Genomic DNA, 25,822 nt, shown 5'->3' on the forward strand with positions numbered 1-25,822 from the left:
CTGTTTTTAATAAGGGTGCTATACTCTGTAACACGAGCACGATGATTTCAGCTCGTAACACGTTTTTCTTCTTCTTGACAGAAACCGTCTTGTCACCCAACACACGTAATACTTTTTTGTGTTTCTTCAACTTTTCAAATGTCTGTTTGGAGAGTGGAACGTCACCATACAATATATTGGCAATAATGAAGGTCAAGGTTTTCAACTGCTCCGTGGTAATGTGTTTCAAGAGTAGTTTTGTCTGTTTCATTGATTTTCCATACAACAGGAACCGAAGAAAAGACAAGTTCTCCTTGATGACTTGAGACATTTTGACGTGGCTTTGAAAATGGACTGCTATTTATACTCTTGGGACCTAAACGATGGTGTCTTCATTTGGGAAATATGCGAGTTCTCAGTCTCAGCTTATCATCACCAAGAGGTGACATGTCCACCACCAAATAGTTAAAAGGGGTCTTCATGGCATCCTTATAAGCTTCCACCAAAACACCTGCGCATCCTGGAAACAACTGTCGACCCAGCGTCATGATCTGCGACGTATCTCTCACGTTTTTAAACAGAACAAGATACCACGTGTTGAGAGCAATGGTTCTTGCAGACTTTCCCTGTCCATAAATGTTTTGGGTAATGAATATGACACTCAGTCTTCTGTGATGACATCCTTGTGTAAACAGCAATTCTATGTCTTTGTGTTCCAGTACTTGGTGCATGAGATCATCCAAAATGATGAGTCCATGTTGTCCATCAGCAAAGTCTTCTATATCCACCTGTGTAGGTAACCCCGAATGAAACGTAAGGTTAGCTACAGTCTTTTCCATCTCGTCGTAAAGTGTCTGGTACACGCCATAACAATATATTATTTTCTTTGGAGGGTCTTTGACGTACATACCATTCAGGTTTTTCAGAAGTCTGTATACCCACTGAGTCTTTCCAACACCCGTTGGGACTGATACACACATGCTCGAACAAGGTTCAAATGGCGCCAAACTTTGTGTTTCCCACCAAGGACGTGTGGGATCCACCACTGCTTCTGGACTCCACGAAATAGCACTTTTAGGTAACATGGGTTTCACTGATTCAAATGTTTTATTGTTCAACCACGGTACTCTGTTTTTCAAATGGTGTACTTGAGACAGATGGTTAGGAAGTCTCAACAAATTCTTGACCTGACATCCTGGAACCGGACAATCTTTTCTGACACGACCCATAGCGACAAAATGTATCTGTCAAACTAAACTACTGTGCAAATCACAACTATTTTATAGTGTGGCCCTGCGTGGCCCTGAGTGTGGCCCTGAATGGACCTGTGTGGCCCTGAGTGTGGCCCCCTGAGTGTGGCCCCTGACAATGGCCATCTAACATATAAATGTGTTCTATTATGTTTCTCTCCTGTTTGCCAGAGATATAAAAGTCCCTGTTGCCCCTTGTTCACCACATGGAGGTCGGAAAGATTCGAACAAGATATACCAAATTTGATGTTTTTATGGAGAATGTAGTGGAGGGAAAATACCAAGTTTGATGTTTCATACCGAGTTTGATTTTAGGAGATAAATACCAACTTTGATGTTTCATACCGAGTTTGATTTAACACTTGTAACTGACATTAGTAGCCATAAGGAAGAGTGTCCAAGTTATCTTGAATGACACGTTTGGTGTATACGATCTTGTACTTTTTCTCTTCCACTTTGTTATAAATCTTTCTCTTTCTTTTCTCTCTTGAAATTTTAGATGGATTCGTCACGGTCAGGGTACCATCTCTAGTCAGTGACAAGACCATCTCGCGGATAGCTTCAAAGTGGATAAGCTGTGCATTGGCATAATTCAGAGAGAAACCTCGTACCTTGCACACTTCTGAACCGCTACATGTTCTGTATCCGTAACTTTTTGGACCTCCACTTACAAATTCTGTGATATACTGTCCATCCAGTTCGTCGGTCAGTTCTCCGAGATAATCTCCCAGAGAGGGTTGATAGTTTCCTGGTCTGGCCACAAAGATGACAGAGTCTGTGTCGTAGTGTAACACATTTTCATCCAGCTTCTCCAACACACTGTACAATTTCAATCTCGCCCAGGAGGTAGTGAACGTTGCCAGAATTATGTTGGTTTTCAGGTCTTCTGGGATAAAGGTTGATTTGTGTTGGTATTCAAGTTGCAAAATGGACTCTGTCAACACGTGAAAATCGACGATGTCTTTGGTGGGATCTGCCAACATCTGGAAAAACGTTTCTGCATTGTTTTCGTGAATGAAGGCAGACTGCTTCATATTCAGACGTTGACCATATTTCCCCCAGAAACTGTTCAGACACAGTTTAGCCAGAGACCGAAGTCCAGGGTTCTTTACGATATTTTCTTTGTCAAGCTGTACACCCTCTTTGTCTCGATATTGTCTGATGTATTTGTCTTTGTCTTCCTCTGCGATACACCATACAGGCCATCCACTTGCTTCTTGTTTTAATTTGAGGAAGGTATTGATATAGTTGGCAAAAAGACCACCTTCACGTGTTGCCGGGTCGTACTGTGTTGTTTCAGGATAATGATAGACCTCGTAGACTCTGGTGACTCGATACCCTTGATCCGTGGCTTTAATGATTTCGGGAATGCACCACGTTCCAATGATGTTTCTCTCTTCCTCTGAATGGCGACATAATGTTTGTAATTCTTCGTCAGCACAGGTTCTGCACAGGGGGGACTTGAGTTTTCCCTTAGATTTATAAGGTAGCACAGGATGATAAAGTCCAAGTGGTGGTAGTATTTTTACCTTGGCGATACCAAAGTATTCATCTAATGGCTTGAAATCCGTGTGTATGATTTGAGGATGCCCCACTGGATATTTACAATACTTATTCACCCAAGGATACAGAGACGTGAAATCCACGTATTTGATTTCTTCTCCTTCTTTTGCTTTGTAATGTAGCTTGCTTGCATTGGTTCTTCCTCCAAAGAAAGAATCTCTGGGGTTTAGTCGGTCTTGTAGATCCAACGAGTTCACGAACTGTAACAGTTCTGGTTTGGATTTCAGAAGGTCGTGGAATTGATGTTCCCAGATCTCAATGACACTGTATCCTTTGGCTTTGAGTATTTCTCGTTTTCGGCAGGTCACGGCATACAGTTCTTCAATCGATTGCTTGGTTCTGGGGTGGATGGTGGTAGAACGCTTGTGTGGAAAACATTGCCGACATCCATGCCATAAGCAGCCATTAAACTCGAAAGCCGTATTTGTTTTAGGACAATACCCATCCAGTCTGTAGTGGGTTCCTGGTACCAGATGTTCCCCTCCATTGAGCGCATGCTGTATCTGGTATTTGTTTTGATTTTTATGTTGAAACCATTCTAACCACTGGAATGACACTTTGCTGAATTGGTCTTTTCTGATATAACCCTCGCTTGGTACTTGAGCAATGGGACTGGGAACGACTTCAGATTCAGCTATGGTCATCCCGCGATCTCTCAATTCTTGTTCCGTCAACCATACTTCGGATTTCACCTCGATAGACCCGTCGTCTCTGACCGTCATCCAGTCCATGATATTTTGACCATCTGTGAGTTTGGCGTGCTGGTGTTCTTTCAGAAATTTACTTTGAAAGATGCCCATACATACCGAGGCGATGGTGATGTACTGAGCAAATGGGTCGATACCATTGATGTAGCTGACAGCTTTGGTGTCGAGGTCTATCTGCTTTTCACCTGTGGCTTCCAGCATCAGAGCTTGAAACTTAAGGCAGGCTTATCGGAGTACAGTGACATCGGACATACAATAATCTTTCATTTCTCTCTGAAAGTCGAACATACCCTGTTGTTCAGCATGCCACTTCAGAAATTCTGTTCTCTCCTTGGACGACATGTAGTTAACACCATACGTCTCAGGGTCTGGAAACGGTCCGTGGTAGTTTTGATTTCCCCTGGTATTAAAGTAATGCGGAAAATATCCTTTCTTGAGCTCTGTTAAACCAAAGGACTTGGGCAAAGCAGCCAGCTTCATGGGAAGAAAATTTAAACTGTCGATGATTCTGATGTTAAGCCCCCTCTCCAGTTGCAAGTACATGATTTTGGAGCCATTATAGATTATTTTCTGCGGATACATGGACTGGTCGATCATGTACTCGAGGATAAAGTAGGCATCATATGCCTTGTTGTTGTGGGCGACAGCCGTGAAACCTTTGTGGTTGTCTCGAAACAACCATTGGCCAAATTGGATGTGGGCACCGTCCCCTTGAAAGATGACTTGACGGAATCCACACGTATTGTCACATGGTTGTTTCAAGTACTGTTTCTTCTTCTTGTCACGTTTGTTACAAGAGGGACATCTTGACCCGCATGCGTGGCATTTGGATGTGTCTGTGGTAGATTGGTTTTTACACGCTTCACACGACGTCTGCGCCACCAAGTAGTTTGGTACGTGTTGATGTTTGCCACACCACGATTGCTGGCAATGCTGACACCGAGCCTGATGACGGCAGTTATTTCCGGGGCAAGTGGGACACACTTCAATTGGTGAGTAACCTTCATTGCATTGCAACAATTCGTCCTGACGGCATTCGAAATCGTAGAAGATGACCTTGGTATGGGCGTCGTTGATTTCTTTTGGAGGCTGATAACAGAGATGGCCTTGATCCACGTGGCTGTTCCAACAGGGGCATTTCCATTCCCCACAAGTGTGAAGTTTAGGATCCCTCTCACTTCTATTAAGCATTTTTTTGCAGATGGTGCATCTCCAGAAACTCTCACACTTGGAAGGGATGGTATGTCCCTTCTTGTCTTTTTTCTGTTTGTGTCGCCAAAAGCATTCCGGCGATCGACAGGTGACGTGACAATGGAGGCACGTTATCTGGACTTCGGTCTCGGGACAGTTCTGGCTATGACACACAATGCAGGTAAAAGCACAGGAATGGTGTGTCTTGTTATTGTATGGTTTTAGACAATGTTGACAAAAGTAGGACGCCGAAAAGAAGCCAGTAATGTTGACAATGGCGTGAAAATGTGGTCTTGGCTGCTCCACAAAGTACAGAAACAGTTTAGGCGATTGCGACGTCTGGTCGCCCACTCGTAGAAATTTATTACCCAGTTCTGCACTCACCACAAGAATTTGGCATCCCAGGACGTTCTCGAAGGCAGGAATGTCATTCAAACTGCATGGACGGTCGGTGGGCACACCTGCCAGTTCGCATAATTTCAGAGCCATTTTTTTCTGCTCTCGGCGTTTCTTGTGTGTAACATCTTTGTAAAATACCTGGGCGCATTTCTTGTGTTGAAGAATCAACTCGATGCGGGTGGTCTTTGGGTAGGGACCTCCCACGAGCTCCTGCCAGTCCTTGTTTGATATACAGATGACTTTGGCCCATGCCACGCCGACCGCACGGGACATGCATAAATCGTCGTCGTTCACGATTTTCACAAGAGACGTTTTTAGGTGGATTGAATTGTCCGGACTAGTGAGATCTGTTAGTGTGGTACCAGATCTTCCTCCTCGAGGGATTTGAATGGTGCCGATCTGAATGTTGAAAGATGCATCCAACGGTAAATCTTCGTGGCTCTGTAGTACTTTTTCGATGTACCCTAGGATGACATCAGCATTCAGTTCGGCCAAGGGTTGCAAGGGCACGACGATCGGCGAATTCAGGGCATCGTGGTGGAGAATCACTCGTCCAATGTCTCTGCCTTCCAAACCGAGAGTAGCTTCTTCCAAAACGTCTTGAAACATGTCATGTAGATCATTGTGTAAATGTTTGAGTTTTTTCCCTTTCCACTGATCTTTAAATTTAAGTTCGTACGTCGTGTCGACTGCCTTTGTTTTCTTGTGAATCCTCACACTTTTCTTTGTAAACACGTAGGGGGTAGATGAAGTAGTCGAGGTAGCAGCAGCAGCAGCAGAGCCGATCCCTCCCACCTGATTGATCGTACGCTGACGCTTGACGGGTGGTTCTGATGATGTCGATGGCAGTGTTGACGGTGGTCTGTGTTCGCAATGTATTTTATGCCTCATCAGATCAGACATTCTTCTGAACGTGTCATTGCAAAAGGAACACGGTAGCCCTTTCCCCTTTTTAACGTCGTCTTCTTTGGAGGTAATCACAGGTTCTTCTGGTTGCCATTCCCCGTCGTTAATACAGATTTTGGCCAGTTCGTCATGGGATGGATTCCAATGGTTGTCACAAAGTTTTACCATTTCTTCCTATTCATCGAGTGTTAAGGGAGACCATAAGTCTTCAATCTCGGGACCAGGAAGAGTCTGCAGCCCTGTGTCTTCTTCCAATTGCTCCATCGTAGATTCAGACTGCTCAATTTCCTGACACATTAGTGCTATGATTTTTAAATTTACGTATTCGTCATCCTCCAAACCATGTTGTTTGGCCCACGCAAGCAAGTCGTCACTGCTCGTGAAGGAATCCACCTTCGTATTCAAGACGAATCGATCCATCTAATAAAAAAATAAAACGTTCAACCTAATAGATTTTTTCTCACAACATAATATCTCATATTTTTACAGTTTTCAAAAAACAATAGCTAACGACTATGTTTGGTGTATAAAAGATTTCGTATAGATGCACGCACACACACACACACGCACGCACGCACCCACCCACACCCACACACACACGCACACACACACACGCACACACACACACACACACAAGCTAATACGCGTGACTGTTTGAAATTCAATACGGCAAAACAAATTTTTAATTCACATTCAGTAGGGGCCTACTTACTATATTCGTGATATTTTGTTTTGTATACCTAACAAATAGAGAATAAACAACTATAGATCTATATAAGAAGGAAAAACTATAAAAAAAAAAATTGCACTACTGAGAGCCGAAGTCGGTTCGCCCTTGCCGTGCGCTTACGTTCTATCCATTAGACCATAAGACGTATGTAGAAATAATTCTAATTTAATTTACATAAGGAAACGATACGGTAGGGTAATTCCTTGTTTGGAGGTAAATAGCTTCATATTATGTAGATGAACAAAGACAGTGTTTTCGCTTGTACACGTTAATACGCGTGACTGTTTGAAATTCAATACCGCAATTATTATTTTTATTCACATTCAGTCGGGGCCTACTTACTATATTTGTGAAATTTTGTTTTGTATACCTAACAAATAAAGAATAAACAACTATAGATCTATATAAGAAGGAAAAAACTATTTTTAAAAAATTGCACTACTGAGAGGCGAACTAGGTTCGCCCTTGCCGTGCCGTGCTCTATCCATTAAACCACAATAATTATAATTTAATTTACATAACGAAACGATACAGTAAGGTAATTCCTTGTTTGGAGGTAAATAGTTCCATATTATGTAGATGAACAAGGACAGTGTTTTCGCTCGTCATAATGATTATACGCAAATTAATTGTCTTGTGGCTGGCTCCATCGTTTACGTCACGAGAAATGGTGAGCGGTGACATGGTGAACGGTGGTCTTTAAAGGGACATTCCTGAGTTTGCTGCAATTTTAAAGATGTTATCGACTAACACTAACAGAGCCGTTTTGATGACTATAAGTACATATCAAATATATTTCTCTGCATAAAATATTAGTGGCTGTATATTAAACGTGTTTTAGATCGCTCTAGTATTTGTACAAGATTAAATTGCATCTTATTTCCTAAAATATATTTTTTCGTACCTACGAAATTATTTGAAGACAAAATCCAGTTAGGGCTTCTTATAAATATTAAGACGACCAGAAACACGTTGAATATACAGACACTGATATTCTAAACAAGAAAATATATTTAATACGCAAGTTTAATCGTTGAACTATTTTATTAGACGGAAACATCATACAATGCAGCAAACTCGGGAATGTCCCCTTTAACAATAAAACATATTTAATTAGTTAAAGCTGTGTACCTGTATTCCGGCACCTGTTATTTCATGGTGTTTACTAAAGAACGTCACTTACTTGTAAAATTATTGTCCACTATCGTTAGCGTGTGTATGTTAACATCTCGATAGGTGACAATGATGTCATTATCCACCCCAGGAGAGGAGCGCTTTCCCGCGTTCATTGTTGGTTCTTCTGGAGCGTTACGGTAAATCTAGTGTCGCATTGACTTAAAGTGCCTTTATCCATTGAAGGTTTAGTCACCTCTTCCGTGGATACCGTTCACCATCAAAGGCGGGGACCCCCGATGTCGAGTCTGTACCCACGACGAGGAACGGAAACATCTGTTCTTCTTGTTATCTTTTTTAAAATGTGTCACGGTAATTAAGTCGCCATATGGCATATGGGAATGTTAACGGGACTTGATTGCTCGCATCATAGTATGACGATTATAAATTCATTGCTAACAATCATTCATTACTTCGAACACAGCTGCTAACAGTCATTCGTTACTTTGGACACAGCCATGGACCCCTTTGAAACGTAAGTTTTACATTTACTTCTTTTTACGTATTAACATTGCATTCATTTATATATTGCAACGATTTTAAAATCAGTACACCTCTTAAGAAATCTCAGTTACATTAAATGTCGTTCTTTTTTTTCAGTATCGATGATTTTGATTTCGAACGTCTGTTCGATGAATTAAGGTTAGATTATTTTATAAATTGTTACTAGACTTTTTATCTTTTATTCAACGTCTACGAAATACAGGCTCTGTTGTTTCGTAGATTGTCCAAACTTTGCAACAACCAATATGTCGATCAATTGTTTGTCAATGATTAAGTGAACAAAAATATACTGTTGATTGATTGAATAAGTATACAATACAATACAATAACTTTATTTCCATGTTCATATATGAATAATAAAAAACATAGTCTGGTTGACCAGCAAAAATAAAGTACATAATCGCTAACATAAAAAAACCCACCTAAACTATAACTCTAATAAAGTACATGTAGTGTAACAGATTATATTGTCTTTTGTCTGTTCTTCAATATTCGGTAAATTAAAATAAAATAAATAACAAATTATAGCAAACAACAACAATTAGTATACAATATGTAGATATCAAAAGGAGGAAAGTACGTTTAACACTACTGAGGTCATTTAAAGTAACCAGGCATCCGATTGGTTAGAATTGGTAATGTATTGCGCAGCAGCTGTTTCGCTGATATTATGTTTGAGATAACCGGAGATAGTGCGCGTTGCATAACGTCAAATACATGTACATCGACCGTTCTTTTCATTAGTAATAAACTGCATTGTAGCTTAACAAATCAACTTGTTTGATATATATATATATATATATATATATATATATATATATATATATATATATATATACAGTAAAGTACGCTTATAACGAACTGCAAGGGACCAGCTTCATTGATTCGTTATAACAGTAGTTCGTTGTACACATTTGCAGAAGTTGGTAATTTTTATTCCGAAAGTCGGCCATTTTGAATTTTGAACTCAATATAATAGTAAAAAAAATAAAAAATGCCTTGGTGATTATAAGACATTTATAAAAAATATATAAGTAATAAATAAATACAACAAAACATTACTGAAAGATCACATCAAAAGAGTTTAGTGAATTACATGTACCTAATCACGTTTCGTCACGTAATCACTAATCGTGGTTTGTTTACTTAGCGTTGGACGCATAACTTCTAATGCCGAGTCAATGTCCGCAATGCTGTCAAATACTGGCAATCGAATATCTCCTTTGCTCTGAAAAAACACAGTCTGACTGTCTCGAGTGCCTTGTGCGTTTCAACTGCTGTGGGCGTTGGCTGTTCGGGTGGCTCCTGTGTATCGTCCTCTGGTTCAGAATCACTGTGGCCGTCTCATTTTCCGATAATCTCTGAAACGATGTCGTCATCTGTCAGCTGTTCGGTGATTACAACTTGCTCGTCTGCAGTGAGATAATCTTCCAGAGTGACACCATCTGGCACCATCCCATTAATTACCGCTGATTAATATCATTGTATATATATATTGAGTTGAACGTGTCAGACTGTTTTTGGAGTACGGTTGATCTCACGGCTCAGCTGTCCGTTAACACTGATTGGTTTGATACGTAACGGTTCCGGTATAATTAGTGACTTAATCCCTTAATTGATACCTGTTCCCAAGTCCAGACAAACAAAAGTTATTTAGGCTGTTGTTTTAGTGCGGTCGTGCGGTCGATCCCACGGCTTTGTAGCGTTTTACACTGATTGGTTTGATACGTAATGCTTCCGGTATTCACGGTTGTTATGTAAACACTTATTTACACTGGAATTAACTATTTGGGACCACAAAATTGGTTCGTTTTAACAGTTAATTCGCTATACATAGTTCGTTCTATACATTAAAATGTATTACTAATATATAGGGGAGAAAATCGGGACTTTACAATCAGTTCGTTCTAACCGGTAGTTTGTTATAAGCGTGTTCGTTCTAAACGTACTTTACTGTATATATATATATATATATATATATATATATATATATATATATATATATATATATATATATATATATATATATGCTGTCCTCGCTAAAAGTTTTATGTCGTTAATATATCATTGGTATGGACGTCGCTAAATTGTTACGGTCTCTAATAATTAAATGATTTACAGTATCACTTGTATATTTCCAGCGAAGAAGAATTTACCTGCCCACCCCTCTCGCTCCCTCAAGCGTCACCACTACCGTCGTCTCCAGCAGTCCTGACGCCACCACGAGCGCCATGGATAGTGATGATGAGTAAGTGTTAAGTTTTACATAAAATAAATATTAAAATTGCATTCAGTTATATATTGCAACGACTTTAAAATCAGTACAACTCTTAAGAAATCTCAGTCGCCTTAAAGCTAATAATGAACAATGCTCTTTTTTTTCTTTCTTGTTTTTTACGTATCTCCTATATTTTCAGCGACGTGTTTATCTACACGCCCTCCACCATCGTCGCTTCCGGCAGCCCTGTCGCCACCACAAGCGCCACCGTCGCCAACCCTATATTAAGGTCTATTTTGAAGACCCCCTATATGTAAGTATTTACTGAAAACACACTATACCCTACTGTGCTTTATTGTATTACGTTCTTTTGTTTTCGATGTTGCTTTTGATATTAATGTTCAAGTGCGTTCAATCTGGCATTAAGGAGGTGGAGTGATTGCGTGTATGTTCTCTCTCTTATACAAAGACTAGACATACTGATTAAACTGAGAATTATTTTTTTTACGTGTTAAATATCTTAAGCTCTTAAAAAACAAAATCAACATTTAATGGGTTTTTTTTTCTTTTTCAGGGGCAGACAGGAACAAAAACGAGTTCTTGCAATGATCATCAGGTCATTGCAAGAGTTTCACGATACACTGTAAATAAAAAAATAAAATAAAACTGTGTTGTGATGTTTGGCCAATAATAACCTGGGTATAGTAATTCGATCGTCGGCTGATTAGGAAAAGTAGAGTCTGTTAACGGTTTCATTCTCTCCAGTATACTTCAATTATTTTGTAGCTGTGTCGAGTGCGACAAATGGTGTTCAGTCTTCAAATAACGTTGGTAAAACTTTTATTTATATTAAAATGTGTTTCGTATATTTCTGAGCTTAAAAATAAACGCATCACCTTTACATCGTTAAATACACATTTATTGTATAATTATTTTTCTACCACCAATTCATACTCATCCCTATAGTAGTTAAATGTATAAACTATAATACATACTTACTTTTTTTCTCGGTGAATCTTCCTCACAATCAAATAATGACAGTCCGATACAGTTATCTAACAGCTGCAATGTTTGTGGTTCAGCTCGGAATGGCGCAACTTTTTATACACTCGGTGGTCTGGTCTAAGTAGGTCAGTTACGTCACGAGAAAGTAGGTCAGTATGTCACGAGAAAGTAGGTCAGTTACATCACGAGAAAGTAGGTCAGTAGGTCATGATATGACTCATACCAAGGCCAAGGTCACGAGAAAGTAGGTCATGCCTCCAAACAGGCCTCCTTACTACTTTTGTTGAACCAGTTATGGATCACTGGTCGGTGCAAGTGGTTTACACCTACCCATTGAGCCTTGCGGAGCACTAACTCGGGGTTTAGAGTCGGTATCTGGATTAAAAATCCCATGCATCGACTGGGATCCGAACCCAGTACCTACCAGCCTGTAGACCGATGGCCTAACCACCACGCCACCGAGGCCGGTCTATTGAACTGAGACTACAACCAGTCGCGTGTGCAGAAAAATATACGGTTGAGTAGTTTTTCTTGGGGTTCGGGTTATGCTATCCCCGAAAATATTTTTTAAAACAAGATATTCCTCCCCTAGCCATTAGAGTACGAGTATGTTGATAAATAGGCTATCTGTACATTCTAGGTAACCCTGCTCGAATGATGTCCTAGAGTTAAAAATATATTTTAATAATTCATGGGCATTTGCGTACAAACGGGATATATCCAATCAGAATGTATTATTACTTCAATAAAAAATACATTTTCAAACACGATAGTGTACTACCTAAGATTGTGTTCGAACCCATATCCTTTGACATGGTACGCTTGTTTGTTATTAATACCAAGGATACTTGTGATTGTTATTAAAAATAACCCAGGATACTTCTGATTGTTATTAATACCCAGGATACTTGTGATTGTGATTCTTAAGCAGTTTAGATCGTAATTACTGTGTGTGGTGTAAGATTGAGTCATCAGCAGTGGAATTGTTAATATCACGTATACTAGTATATACTGTATAATTTAAATGAGATTTCTGAAATGCGGCACATGTTAGCAAAAGGGGCAATAATGATTAACAGTTAAACTAATGGGATACCCTTTGTCTAATAGAAGCTCCTAACCCCTACCCCCAGCCAGAGACGGGGTACCATAATTTATAGTTAAGCCCCATATCATATGCAAACCCTGCGTGCGCACCCTACTCCATTTTTAAAAGTCTTGATTATTTAAAAAAGGTGTTATCTAGGTTGACAGAACGTGTCAAGTGACCATTTGCATCAGGTATGTTTACACACGTGTTTACCTGTGAGTCATAAAGCCATTCAGCAAACACGTTCAACCTCTATATAGATTGGCGCATTTTTATATGTATGTTTAAGTCTTCGTAGGGTTCACAGTAATCGTAGTTCCTTACCCTCAGTGTGAAATTGCATGGAATTATTGTTTACATAGTTTTATAATAATTATATGATTCAAATTATAGTTCGTACTATCAATAGATTATTCGTTGTAAAATTATGTTAATACGCTAATTTGCAGTATGTACTAGCAATTTCCCACTCATTTTAAAAGTAATGTTAAATTCCCAGTATCAGCAATGACTCACTCATTCTAATATCATGGTAAATTTCCAGTATTAGCAAATACTTATTCATTTTAATAGCATGGTAAATTTCCAGTATCTATAAATACTCACTCATTCTAATAGCATGGTAAATTTCCCGTATCCGTAAATACTTGCTCATTTAAATAATATATCAGTGGCCGACTCATTTGTCTGGGAATGTTGAACTTGTATGGTATGTTAGGAATATCTGCAATGGTCCACTCATTTTTAAAATATCAAACATGCAAAATATATCAGTTATTTATTAGTTTATATGGTAAATGCGCAGTTTCAGCAATGGCCCGGTGTTATATTTTCAGTTTTAACAACAGCCCATTTATTCTATACTAAAAGGCAAAAGTTATTGTGACATGGATTGTTTTGAGTAATAAATTTGTGAATGGATTTATGGATGTAAACCAGAGAAAATGTGCACGAAACAGCTCGACGAAATGCAACTAAGCAGTTGTAGCAGAGATTGCATGCTTTGTGCATGGAATATGGAATATTCGGTAGAAATCCTGTCCAGTGTTCACCATAAAAGGCCAGACATTCAGTCGCAAATCATTGCCACTCTGTGTAGCCTTCATAAGTCAGAAAAACACCATTAGTGAATTATTTGATGCAATTTCGTCATGCCACGCCTCAGTGAAAATGACAGATGGCGAGTTATAGGGATGCTTGAATTTGGGACCTCGCATCGTGACGTCGCACGTCAATTCAAAGTCCACAGAAACAACATGTAGTAACGATATCAACAAAACAACCATAGGTCAGGGACCGTCTCCGTAGCGGCCGACCACCCGTGACAACCCCTCACCAAGACACATGGCTGATCCTTCCTCATATCTGGAATGGCATTCCCAGGAACTTTCTCCAGTGTTTAGTGGCCTCAATGAGACGACGGTGCCAGGCCGGTATCAATGCTCAAGGTGGTCACACTCGCTACTGACTGTGTGAACTTCGCTCTGGACCTCCTCTAGTGATGTGGCTCATTTGCATATGGCAGGTGCGATCTTTTCATGGACTATTGCTCGTTTTTGTACCTTCGGACATTTCCATGTTATAACGTTTCATACACGACAGTAAAAACTTATCATCAATTATTTTGTCTTTTGTGTGTCACAATAACTTTTGCCTTTTAGTATATTTAAGTATGGTATTTGTCTTCTCAGCAAAGGTACTGTAAATTTGTCTTCTCAGCAATTAGTCATTAATTGAAAATTATGTTAAATATCTCACTCATTCTAAAAGTATGGTAAATTTGCAATATCAACAATTTGTAGTTGGGTCGATTTCCCTTCTCGATAGATAAAGCCATTTCTGTTCTTCGCGTTCAGCTAGTGCTCCACTACTGACATATCAAAAGTGACTATTGGTAACTGTTATTCTGTTTGCTAGAAAATGCATCGGAAAGAAGCCTTGCTGCTAGTTAGTAAGAATAGTGTACATGACGATAACAGGTTTCTTCTCTCAATTCAGGTCATGTGTACGTTAGACACTAACAATTATAGTGGACGTAGTCCAGTGGTAAAGCGCTCGCTTAATGCGCGGGTGGTCAAGGAACGATCCCCGTCGGTAGGCCATTTGGGCTATTTCTCGTTCCAGCCAGTGCACCACGACTGATATATCAAAGGCCGTGGTACGTGCTATCCTGTCTGTGGGGTGGTGCATATAAAAGATCCTTTGCTGCTAATGGAAATAAATGTAGAGGGTTTCCTCTCTAAAACTATTTGTCAAAATTACCAAATGTTTGACATCCATTAGCCGATTATTAATACATCAATGTGATCTAGGGTGTTGTTAAACAATTATATTTTTAAATATGTTTGTTTACCTCTTAACATACATACCTTTCCTTTCAGTCACACTATAGTTAACGCATAATATATTGATCAATGAGTGGACTTTCCTCATCGGAAAAATGTCACTGTATAATATATGTGTAAAATACACTTCATCTGTCACTGCATACAGATATATGTGTGTAATATACAACGGCATACAATGCCATACACACTCGTCGGAACTACTTCAACGTTAGAATAACGTCAGTGATAATTTTGTAATGGTCCAGATTGAAAGTGTGATTTAAAAAACTATTAAGGGAGATGTAGCGAGGTCTGATTCAGTGGTAGAGACTGAGGTGCGATGGGATCGATTAACAAGGTTGGTTTGATTTTGTTTGTGTTGTTTGTTTGTTAAGATATTTTGTTCTTTTCTCTTCTTTTTTTCTTCTTTTTTTGTGGGTGGTGTGTGGGGGTGATTTGGTTATTTTGTTTGTTTTGTTGTTGTTTCTTATTTGTGTTTATTTGTGTGGGTTTTTTTGTGGGAGAGGGGGTGGTTTTTTAATGGAGGTTGTTTTTTGTTTTTCTTGTTGTTTGTTGGTTCGTTGAGAGGGTTAGAGCTTTTTTTATCGGGTTTTGTGGTGGGGGGATTTGGGTTGGGTGTTGTTGGGGGGGGGGGGGGTGTTGTTGTTGTTGTGTTCTGCATCCAGTGTCACGGCCGCGGGTTTGCCGTCTTGCTCCATACCAAGTGTCTTCACTTAAGTTTAGCATTTACCATAGTTTGACAGCCAATAAATAGCCTATGTACTTTTCGTGCTGGGGTGTCGTTAAACGGTGCCTTTAACAAACAATTCTTTCTTTCCTTTTTTAATACGGAGGCTAGCGGCGGCTATTCTAAGTGCACACGCGTACGAAACAGGAGGCGGGGGGGACATGCCCCCCCCCCCCCCAGTGCTGGAGCAAAACCTGAAATTCGGACAAAAATTATAGAAATATTCGGAGAAATGTGCTAAATTGAGACCTTTTTACTATATATTTCCATCATTCTACTCTCAAAATTAGTTGTAATCCGTGTAGAAAATGAGTAGTAATTCGTTTGCAACCCTACCTCGTATATATATAACTGTTTGGTAGTAAATGCTAACATGAATACATGGAGGCTATTTCATGTGTTTTGTCAAATATGATTTATATCTCATCTCGTGAGGTTTGCAAACATACGAGTGTGATATGATTGCAAATTTCACGACATGAGATATAAATCATATTTGACAAAAAACATGAAATGTTCTATTAATTATATAACTTTTGGCAATTTACCTTTATTTTTAAAATGCTAGCAGCAAAATAGTTCCGGCTTTCTTACAGTGAAAATAACACTTTCTACAGTGACACACACATACACATATATATATATTGTCTGTAACCAATTTGCAGTGAGACATGTAGAGCTGTTGAACTTAGTTCAAGTGCACATTAATAAAACTGACAGCAGATGTTATACTTTGAAGGTTTTTTTTATATAAAACCGACCATTGTGTCACGGTTGTACGTTGTATAATGTCGTACTCATGTATTTATAGCTCTAAAGAATTAATTACGAAAAATGTAATAGCAAATAGAAATGCATAGTTGCAAACTTGCAACTAATGGAGAGGCTATTTGATTTTCCAACATATTATAAGACCACAAACTGTGTGTGTGTGTGTGTGTGTGTGTGTGTGTGTGTGTGTGTGTGTGTGTGTGTGTGTGTGTGTGTGTGTGTGATTCTGCGTGTGGAAAGGTACTAGTTGGGCAAATAAGGGTTATACCTTGACGTACGGTAAATACAATGTTCTATCGTGGTTTTATGTCATTTAGGGTGTACTGAATCAGAAACTGCATGATGGCACTTTGTCATCATTGAACAAATGTTTTGAAGGTCATTTTAAACTATCCACCTATTGTGTTATGCTATAATGTCTTATATGTGCAAGATTATTAGAAGACCTTAACCTATTTAGAAACCATTTTATAAACATTAAAAAATACTTTTTTAAAACCCAAAATAATATAGCAACATGTTCAGGGGAGTTTGTTGACGACCATCTTGGTTTTCAAAGGGAAATACATAGAAACGTTTCATTGCTGGAAAATTAATGGAGAATCTGACGACACTGGGAGTCTTCTATCATTTTCATATCCAACATTAGGTGCCGCAAATATAATATATAAATATGCAAGAGAATCCTTAAACAAACATCCCTTTCCTTTTTAATTGAGTTGTTTCTCTTGTCAATGACGAAATTGCCTGAGTTTCTTATGACAAGATTAATGTTGATGGTGGTCGTGGTGTGATGATGATGCTGAATGTGGTCGTGGTGGAGATGCAGACGACAATGGTGGTGATGATGATGACCATGGTGGTGATGGTGGTTGTGGTTGTAATGATTTGATCTCAATCAAAGCTCTAACTGACATGTCTGCACTATCTAACGTTTTATTGGTCTTGTTATTTTTGTTAGTTATTGTTGGGGGGTGTTGTTTGAGGGGGGATCTTTTCTTTTGGGGTGGGGCGCTGTTGGTTGCTATTGGGGTTTAATGCTTCTTTTATTGTTTGTGAGGGTCGTTTGCTGTGTTTTTTGTTTTTTGTATGTTTTTGTTTTCGTTCTGCTTTTTGTCCTAGAAGTCATGTTGGAAGGGTTGGGGAGGGACTATACGATAACCTTAAACCAAGGAAGCACTAATGCGATGCGAATAAACGAATCAAAACAAAACAAAACAAAAACATAATTATTTCCAGTTATTAAGGGTACAGTTTTGTCGATGTGGACTTCCATAAACCCACCTCAGGTCCAAAAGTCCACTGGAGTCATAAATCAAACACTCAAAGTAAAATACCACGCTCTTCAATAGATATCGCTCAATAAAGAACAAACCAGGGGCCGACAAGATTAATTCTACCCTACATCTATTACGCCGTATCTTATCACGGCGACCAAGCTACGCCCAGCCACTTGTGGCTATACGTTGCCACGCACCTGTTGAAATTCCACACAGAAAAACGCTGGTATTGATTTTATACACAGTTTACTTGTGCGCACAATTTGACAGGTGATAACAGATCCTTGCTGTCCATGTTGGAAGTACATGTTCTTTGAAAGAAAAACATGAAATTACTGATCTAAATGGATATGTGACAAAAAATAATGTAATGTTGGTAGTACTATAGTACCCGTGGTGTTCTAGGATAATCCATGGACGTCCTTGGCTGTTTGGAATACTGATTACAATTTGTGGATTGCTCATTTCCTGTTCTTTCTTTTAACTTTACTAACGTGGCTATATCCAAAAGAGGTCCAGTCACTGTTCTAAAGGGATTGACATTGGATATATGTTTATTGGTATTGAGCAACAGTTTCGATGTTAAGCACTGAGAGCACGTAAAGATAATTAAACATTGGTGAGTATACACAATTTTTATTACTATCAAAAGTAATAGTAACAAGTCATTTATTTTAGAGTACGGTAACCAATTCCAAACAGCTATTATATGTTCAGTATCAATCAGAGTGGTTCTTGCAAGACTTGAGAGTTGAGGAAGGAAGGAAGGAAGGAAGGAAGGAATGTTTTATTTAATGACGCACAACATACTTTAATTACGGGTATATGGCGTCGAACATAGGGTTAAGGATCACAGAAATAACGAAAGAGGAAAAGTTAAAGTTTGTTTTGTTTAACGACACCACTAAAGCACATTGATTTATTATTCAGCGGCTATTGGATGTCAAACAGTTGGTAATTTTGACAGTCTTGGAGAGGAAACTCTCTGCAGTGTTCCAAGGGATCTTTTATATGAACCATCGCACAGACAGGACTGCACATACCACGGTTTTTTATATACCAGTCGTGGCGCACTGGGTGGAAAGAGAAATAGCCCAATGGGCCCACCGACGGGGATCGATCCCAAACTGACCGCATATCAAGCGAGCGCTTTACCACTAGTCTACGTCCCGCCCCGTGAAAGAGGAAACCTGCACTCGCCATGCAGTGGGCTACTCTGTCCGATTATCAACAAGGACTTTTTATATGCAGCATCCCAAAGAGAGAATACAGCGGCCTGTTTTATACCAGTTGTGAAGCACTGGCTGGATCAAGAAATAGTTCAATAGGCCCACCGACGGGGATCGATCCTAGTGGGAGTTGAGAGCTCATAGTTTTGGATGGGACAGGGGCATGTGTTATATTTCGTCTGTGGAGTGTACGTCTCTGGTAGAGCGTGTTCGTGGAGAGGGAGAGGTCACATGATCGGGTTTTCCCGAGCTCAAGATGGAATACCAAAGGCCGTGGTCTGTGCTGTTATGTCTATGTGGAAGCAGCGGGTTTCTCTTTAGATCAAGCCATTGTTTAAAATTTGCTGACGTAATTTATGGTTTTTATTTTTTGTTGTTGTTGGGGGGGGGTTTGTTGTTGTTGTTTTGGGGTTTTTTGGGGGGGTTTTGGAGGGTGATAATACACAATACATGAGTTAAACTGAAATATGCTAATAATTAAAAGAAATTTATTATATTGAAAATTATATGACAATGAAATATCACTGAGCTCCAGCAGTAAATATATGATTATATCTGTTTTATTGGGCATTTCTTGTTTCAATCCCTGCAGCGGCCAATTCTTTCCATAAAGCAGATATAGAATTTTTTATCGGACTAGCTGTTCTTATAATCTGACGGAGCACTGTTATTAATACCAAGGGTAAATATTTGCTAACACCGAGTCTAATCTTTGCCACGCCGTGCCAGGGTAACTATGATCAGATCCGAGTTCAGTATACACACGTTTTTGTTGCGATCACCCGCTATTTGTTTGACTGGTACTAGGCTCATCGAATTTATTAAAAGTTAATTGAGGATTTTGTAACACCACAACACGTCAAGTGAAAGCGGGGAAAGTATATTTTAATAACACGAGTCCTGTTCCAAATTCCCAAAATGTTATTGTGTCCTTGTATATATATTTTTTAAAAGCATGTGTCAGGAACAAATTACTGAAAATAAGAACAGATATATTTGTTTAATGACATCTCTAGCTCATTTCCAACTACGGTTACTGAGTGTCCAATATATGACCGAAATAACAATTCGACATTAGTCGAGATAGTGAGAGAAGAAACCAGCTTCCTACATCTTTGAGCTCCACTGAATAGCAGCATGGGTTATTTTATACAAATATCCCCAAAGACAGCATTCGCCACTGCTTTTGATAATAGTACATCAGTCGTGGAGCAGAGTTTGAAATGTAATAAAACAAAGTGTGTCTACGCCGATGTTTATGGATCCTACGACTTATTATATCATGGTCTTGGCCATAGGGTTTAATGTGAACATTCAGAGCATGCTGTTGTAGTGCACGCCCGTCATGGGCGCAAATGTCGATTTGCGCCGGCTCTTCCGTCCAGGACAGCCAAGGATTTGGGGTGGGTGGGTGGCAGAGGGGGGGGTTTGGTGCTATTGAATTTGAAAATGTCCCGTAGGATTAGGTCCAAAAAGAAAAGGTTGCGTAATTTCGTGAGGTAAATTTGACGCATAATTTGGAGCGGTTGATCGAAATGAAAATGGAGCAATTTGATTGATCTGAAATAGTTCGTCAAACGTTAGCTCCTTGTTGGAACATTTGTCGTAACCTACTTTTATTAAGCCACCTCCATCATTTGACTCTTAAATTGACAGCTATATCAATTAATTATTCCTGTATTTTAGTACTATCACAATATATTTAAAAGGCTTAGAATATCTTATTAATTTCAATTAAAATTTCATAACTTTATGTTAACTTATACCACAACATCGTGGCAGTTTAGAAATAAAACTTATAGAACAAATGATGATTTTAGTAAGCCATTAGGGGAGTTAATGCACAGTGGGGAATATTTAAACATGTATCTACTTATATATGTTGATTGTATCACGATAACTTTTTATATTACCCCAATACCTGTAGAGTATACCGACCTCACATGACGATAACTTCATAGCGCATTAATGTCATAGTATAGACTTGTAGGGCAATAACTATTTAGCTCGATATCATTATCTATATTCTATAATTTTATAGTCAGTTAACTTTATAATATAATAAATAATATGATATCTTTTAAGTACGATTTATAGTACGATAACTGGAAGTATAATTTATAACTTAATAACTTATGATATGACAGGTTTATAGCGTTATAATTTCATAGTACGAAAGCCTTAAAATAGTGTTCGGTAATTTGCCTCAAATTCATGCCTACCTCATGCATTTTAAATATGATGGTATATTTTAATGTTAGATTTTAGTGTTAGAATATATCGGTGAAAGTTGAGATTTATTTTTGTTACGACTAATATTGGTACATGCTGTTGTCAAACAACAGGAAAAGAAAGAAAGAAATGTTTTATTTAACGACGCACTCAACACGTTTTATTTACGGTTATATGGCGTCAGACACATGGTTAAGGATCACACAGATTTTGTGAGGAAACCCGCTGTCGCCACTACATGGGCTACTCTTTCCGATTAGCAGCAAGGGATCTTTTATTTGCACTTCCCACAGGCAGGATAGCACAAACCATGGCCTTTGTTGAACCAGTTATGGATCACTGGTCGGTGCAAGTGGTTTACACCTACCCATTGAGCCTTGCGGAGCACTCACTCAGGGTTTGGAGTCGGTATCTGGATTAAAAATCCCATGCCTCGACTGGGATCCGAACCAGCCTGTACACCGATGGCCTAACCACGACGCCACCGAGGCCGGTCTCAAACAACAGGAAGCACCGCAACAAACATTATAAAGAAGGGATACCGGATAGTCGGGATTGTGCTTGTGATTTGGTCACCTTTCTTTATATCCTCTTGTTTGGAAGAACTCTTTAATTTATAAACCTTTCTAAACAACCAGTAACCAACGTTTTTAACTAGCATTAAAGGGACATTCCTGAGTTTGCTGCATTGTAAGACGTTTCCCACTAATAAAATATTTCTACGATTAAATTTACATATTAAATATATATATATATATATATATATATATATATATATATATATATATATATATATATATATATATATATATATATATATATTTTTTTTTTTTTTTTTTTCTTTTTTTAAAGTTTATTGGCCCCAGACACAAGTATGGTGGTCTCATGGTTGGGGGACCCTGATTTCACTACCTTACATCCATGTTATAAGTACATATGAACATTATATATGTGTGTGTGTGTGTGTGTGTGTGTGTGTGTGTGTGTGTGTGTGTGTGTGTGTATAATATAGTGTAATTAGAATCAATATATTAATATTAATAAGCATGAATACATGAAAACATGGAGTTCACTCATATGTGGGGTTAACAGTGAAGATAGAGGTAGAGGAAAGACTTAAAGGGAATGGTAAAGGGAGAAAAGGGAATGGTAAAGGGAGAAAAGGGAATGGTAAAGGGAGAAACGAGAAGGTATGGAAGGAAGAAGGAAAGAAAGAGTGTATTAAATATTTTAATTTCGAAAGAGAAAACATATTTGTATTGAAATACCTCTAGAACATTGTATTGCCATGTCTTGTTTCTAGGTATCTGGACCAAGGTGCCCAATATTCCTCATATTCTTGCTGTGCTCATGACGGGCGCTACTGGTGGAACAGGATATGCTCACCTTTCGCGAACACCTGATATATCATGATTGCATGCAATCACATCTGTATATATTCCGCTGAGCTTTATCCTGTGCAAATGTGGGTTTTGAAGCTAGTCATGGGAGTGGCAGTCCTCAATACAGGCGGTGCAGGAGGGATGAAACATGTTACGTATTTCCTGTGGGAGTGGCAGTCCTCAATACAGGCGGTGCAGGAGGGATGAAACATGTTACGTATTTCCTATGGGAGTGGCAGTCCTCAATACAGGCGGTGCAGGAGGGATGAAACATGTTACGTATTTCCTATGGGAGTGGCAGTCCTCAATACAGGCGGTGCAGGAGGGATGAAACATGTTACGTATTTCCTATGGGAGTGGCAGTCCTCTATACAGGCGGTGCAGGAGGGATGAAACATGTTACGTATTTCCTATGGGAGTGGCAGTCCTCTATACAGGCGGTGCAGGAGGGATGAAACATGTTACGTATTTCCTATGGGAGTGCCAGTCCTCTAAAGGACGAGCACCTGAAAGTGGATTATCCTTTCGACTCTGCCTTGTGCAGTAATACGATTTTGATATCGGAATATCATTTTGTCGTTAAGATTGATTGATTGATTGATTCATTCATTATTTTAAGAAAATGTTTTCTAGTTTATTTCGTTTGCTTACTGTGTTAAAATGCACCACACTTCAACCTAATCACCCAAATGGTGACATGATACCAATAGTAAACGCACACAAACCTTGCACTGAGGTTTTAAATAGACACAGCTAAAGTCTCCGTTTCTGCAGAAGTATATAAAGGACCATAGGTCAAATATTGTTAAAATAGTTAGTTAAAAGTTAGTTTTGTTTAACAACATCACAAGAGCACATTGAATTATTAATCATCGGCTATTGGATGTCAAACAGGAAACCCGCTACATTTTTCTATTAGTAGCAAGGGGTCTTTTATATGCACCATCCCACAGACATAATATCACATACCACGGCCTTTAATATACTGGTCGTTGTGCACTTACTAGAAAGAGAAATAGCAACAGATTCAAAATTACAAATAAAACATTCGACGGCATACGGGAGGGCAGTAAGTGCAATGAGCGTCGCTTTTTTTAACTTACAATTTTGAATGTGTTGCTATGTTTGACCCTTTGGCCTAAACGTTTCATTTAAGGTGTAAAATATTCGTATATTATTGGATGTGAAATATCAGTTACAGTCCCATACTTTAAAAACTCAATTCAATTCCATATTCGGTAGGGTTATCGATTTTTAAAAACAGTTGGTGGGAGGCACTCAGTCGCCGATGTGCTGGTGTCCCGTTAAACATTCATTCATTCATTCATTCAACAAGCACAATTTTCATCATGTTATTTATTTCATCAACACAAAGATTTATGAAGTTTAGATAAAGTGTACCGACTTTGCCTCGTCCAGTATGAGTTTGAAAACACGTTAAGAAATAAGATAACATTAATCTTCTTGTTCCGTGTAAACACTTGAGTGATAAATTATACAGCTTCTGCAAAGTAAACAGTATGTAATATCATTGGGGGAAATCTTGTATCATGTTTGGACTTTATTCTTTGTCAACCCTTAAACCAGGAAGTACATGCACAGGCAGGTATATTATTTTATATGTAGATTATTACCTGAATTTGGTGGACGACTCACCCTACTAATATAAGTCTGCATATTTCTGTATCTGTATCTATCTGTTTATCTCGCTTTCTCTCTCTCTCTTTCTCTCTCTCTCTCTCTCTCTCTCTCTCTCTCTCTCTCTCTCTCTCTCTCTCTCTCTCTCTCTCTCTCTCTCTCTCTCTCTCTCTCTCCCTCCCTCCCTCTCTCTCTCTCTCTCTCTCTCCTTTTTTTTTTCGTCTTGTTTTTTATTTTTTATTTTGTGTAGCTCATAACGACAACTGAATTTTATTTTAAATATCAAACCGTCTGGTACATACATAACACTGAAGGATGTCCACATGTACTACCTTGTATAACATGTATTAATTGTTTTTAATACAGAAAATGTAAGGTTTATCCCTATAGCACACAAATCCATAAGCTACCTTTCTATAAAGGCCACTTGCTGTTTTAGGTCATATTTGTTGGTCCCTCAAATGGTATTTATAGACAAAATTCGTCGTATGTCTATTTTTTTTAACGAGTTTTAAGTTGGAGTGGTACAATGTGCAATTTAAAAATGTGAAATGCAAATATTCCACTACAACGTTTTATGTTCGAGTAAAGAAACAAATTGTCAAACACATATTATTTCTGCTTCATTGTTGTGGTCATCCGCGCCACACACCTACATGACTTAGCCAGTTGCCGTGAGCATTCAACGGTTCGGCTGGCACCGTTATGAGACATTTCCAACCACATATGGTTTTCTCAAGTTCATGTTCTTTATTGCTTTAAGATATAATAAATATATATTCACAATATTTGATAATGGTGGGGAGCGCTTTAGTACTATCCAAAAGCACATTGATGCATGAAAAATCAATACATGTCTAAAATAAACGAAATAAACCATACATACATGCATGATAAATAATTACGTGAGAAGTAATAAAGAAGATATTAACTATATAACACGTTAAAAAAAAATACCAACATAATAATAATAATAATAATAATAATAATAATAGTAATAATAATAAATAAATAAATAAATAAATAAATAAATACAAATTATAAATTATATAAAACGTTATGTGAGTATACAAAATAAATATACATATGCATATAATATGCATGTACCTAAGAACCGTTAGAGACACAGCACGGTACATATTTTGTGTCCTCACATTTCCCCGAGGAGCCTTTACAACTCGCGCTGGCTTGGAACTGGTACCGTTACCCGACCTCAGTGCCTACCATCCTTAATGTCTAAGGCTTAACCACTACGCCACCAAGTTCGACAAACAAAATATTTAGTTTTTCCATTTAAATAAAAACAAGTTAAAAAAAAAAAAAAAAAAAAAAGGAAAATGGGAGGAACCAACGATATGTTAAATATTCTTGATCTTAGTAGTGACTATTCTACGATATGTATCGGTTATTTGTAAGTAAACGTGTGTACAGGAATTTTAGCACGGAGGGTCTAGACTGTGGCAAGCGAAGTTAGTAGGGTTGTCGAGTCATGCTCTCCTG

The 25,822-nt window shown here is 38.5% G+C and overlaps 3 protein-coding genes and 1 long non-coding RNA gene across 5 annotated transcripts in view; 2 read left to right on the plus strand and 2 right to left on the minus strand.

Annotated features, from left to right (window-relative positions):
- Window positions 1-1,603: 1,603 nt before the first annotated feature.
- On the minus strand, window positions 1,604-3,700 carry LOC121369693. The gene has a single exon (XM_041494745.1). It carries the CDS (start codon window positions 3,698-3,700, stop codon window positions 1,604-1,606), a length of 2,097 nt encoding a protein of 698 aa, XP_041350679.1.
- A 24-nt stretch (window positions 3,701-3,724) lies between these two features.
- LOC121369694 lies at window positions 3,725-6,163 on the minus strand. Its single transcript, XM_041494746.1, has one exon. The coding sequence runs from the start codon at window positions 6,161-6,163 to the stop codon at window positions 3,725-3,727; it is 2,439 nt and encodes an 812-aa protein (XP_041350680.1).
- A 1,933-nt stretch (window positions 6,164-8,096) lies between these two features.
- LOC121370669 lies at window positions 8,097-11,286 on the plus strand. 2 transcript variants are annotated; one of them, XR_005957716.1, is made up of 4 exons: window positions 8,097-8,373; window positions 10,544-10,650; window positions 10,820-10,933; window positions 11,195-11,286. It is a non-coding gene; the product is annotated as an uncharacterized LOC121370669 (long non-coding RNA). The 2 variants fall into 2 exon arrangements; XR_005957715.1 differs by lacking the exon at window positions 8,097-8,373 and adding an exon at window positions 8,497-8,540.
- Window positions 11,287-15,228: 3,942 nt separating this feature from the next.
- Window positions 15,229-25,822, plus strand: part of LOC121369696 (protocadherin-19-like) — a 46,192-nt gene continuing 35,598 nt past the window's right edge. Inside the window, exon 1 of the mRNA XM_041494747.1 lies at window positions 15,229-15,400. The gene's annotated coding sequence lies outside the window, so the exon portion shown is untranslated. The remainder of the gene's footprint in view (window positions 15,401-25,822) is intronic.

Source organism: Gigantopelta aegis, chromosome 4, assembly GCF_016097555.1.
Source record: "Gigantopelta aegis isolate Gae_Host chromosome 4, Gae_host_genome, whole genome shotgun sequence".
Lineage (NCBI taxonomy): Eukaryota > Metazoa > Mollusca > Gastropoda > Neomphalida > Peltospiridae > Gigantopelta > Gigantopelta aegis.

What these genes read in the sequence shown, in the direction of transcription:
- LOC121369693 (XM_041494745.1), bottom strand. Translation starts at nt 3,700, where the DNA reads ATGCTGGAAGCCACAGGTGAAAAGCAGATAGACCTCGACACCAAAGCT.
- LOC121369694 (XM_041494746.1), bottom strand. Translation starts at nt 6,163, where the DNA reads ATGGTAAAACTTTGTGACAACCATTGGAATCCATCCCATGACGAACTG.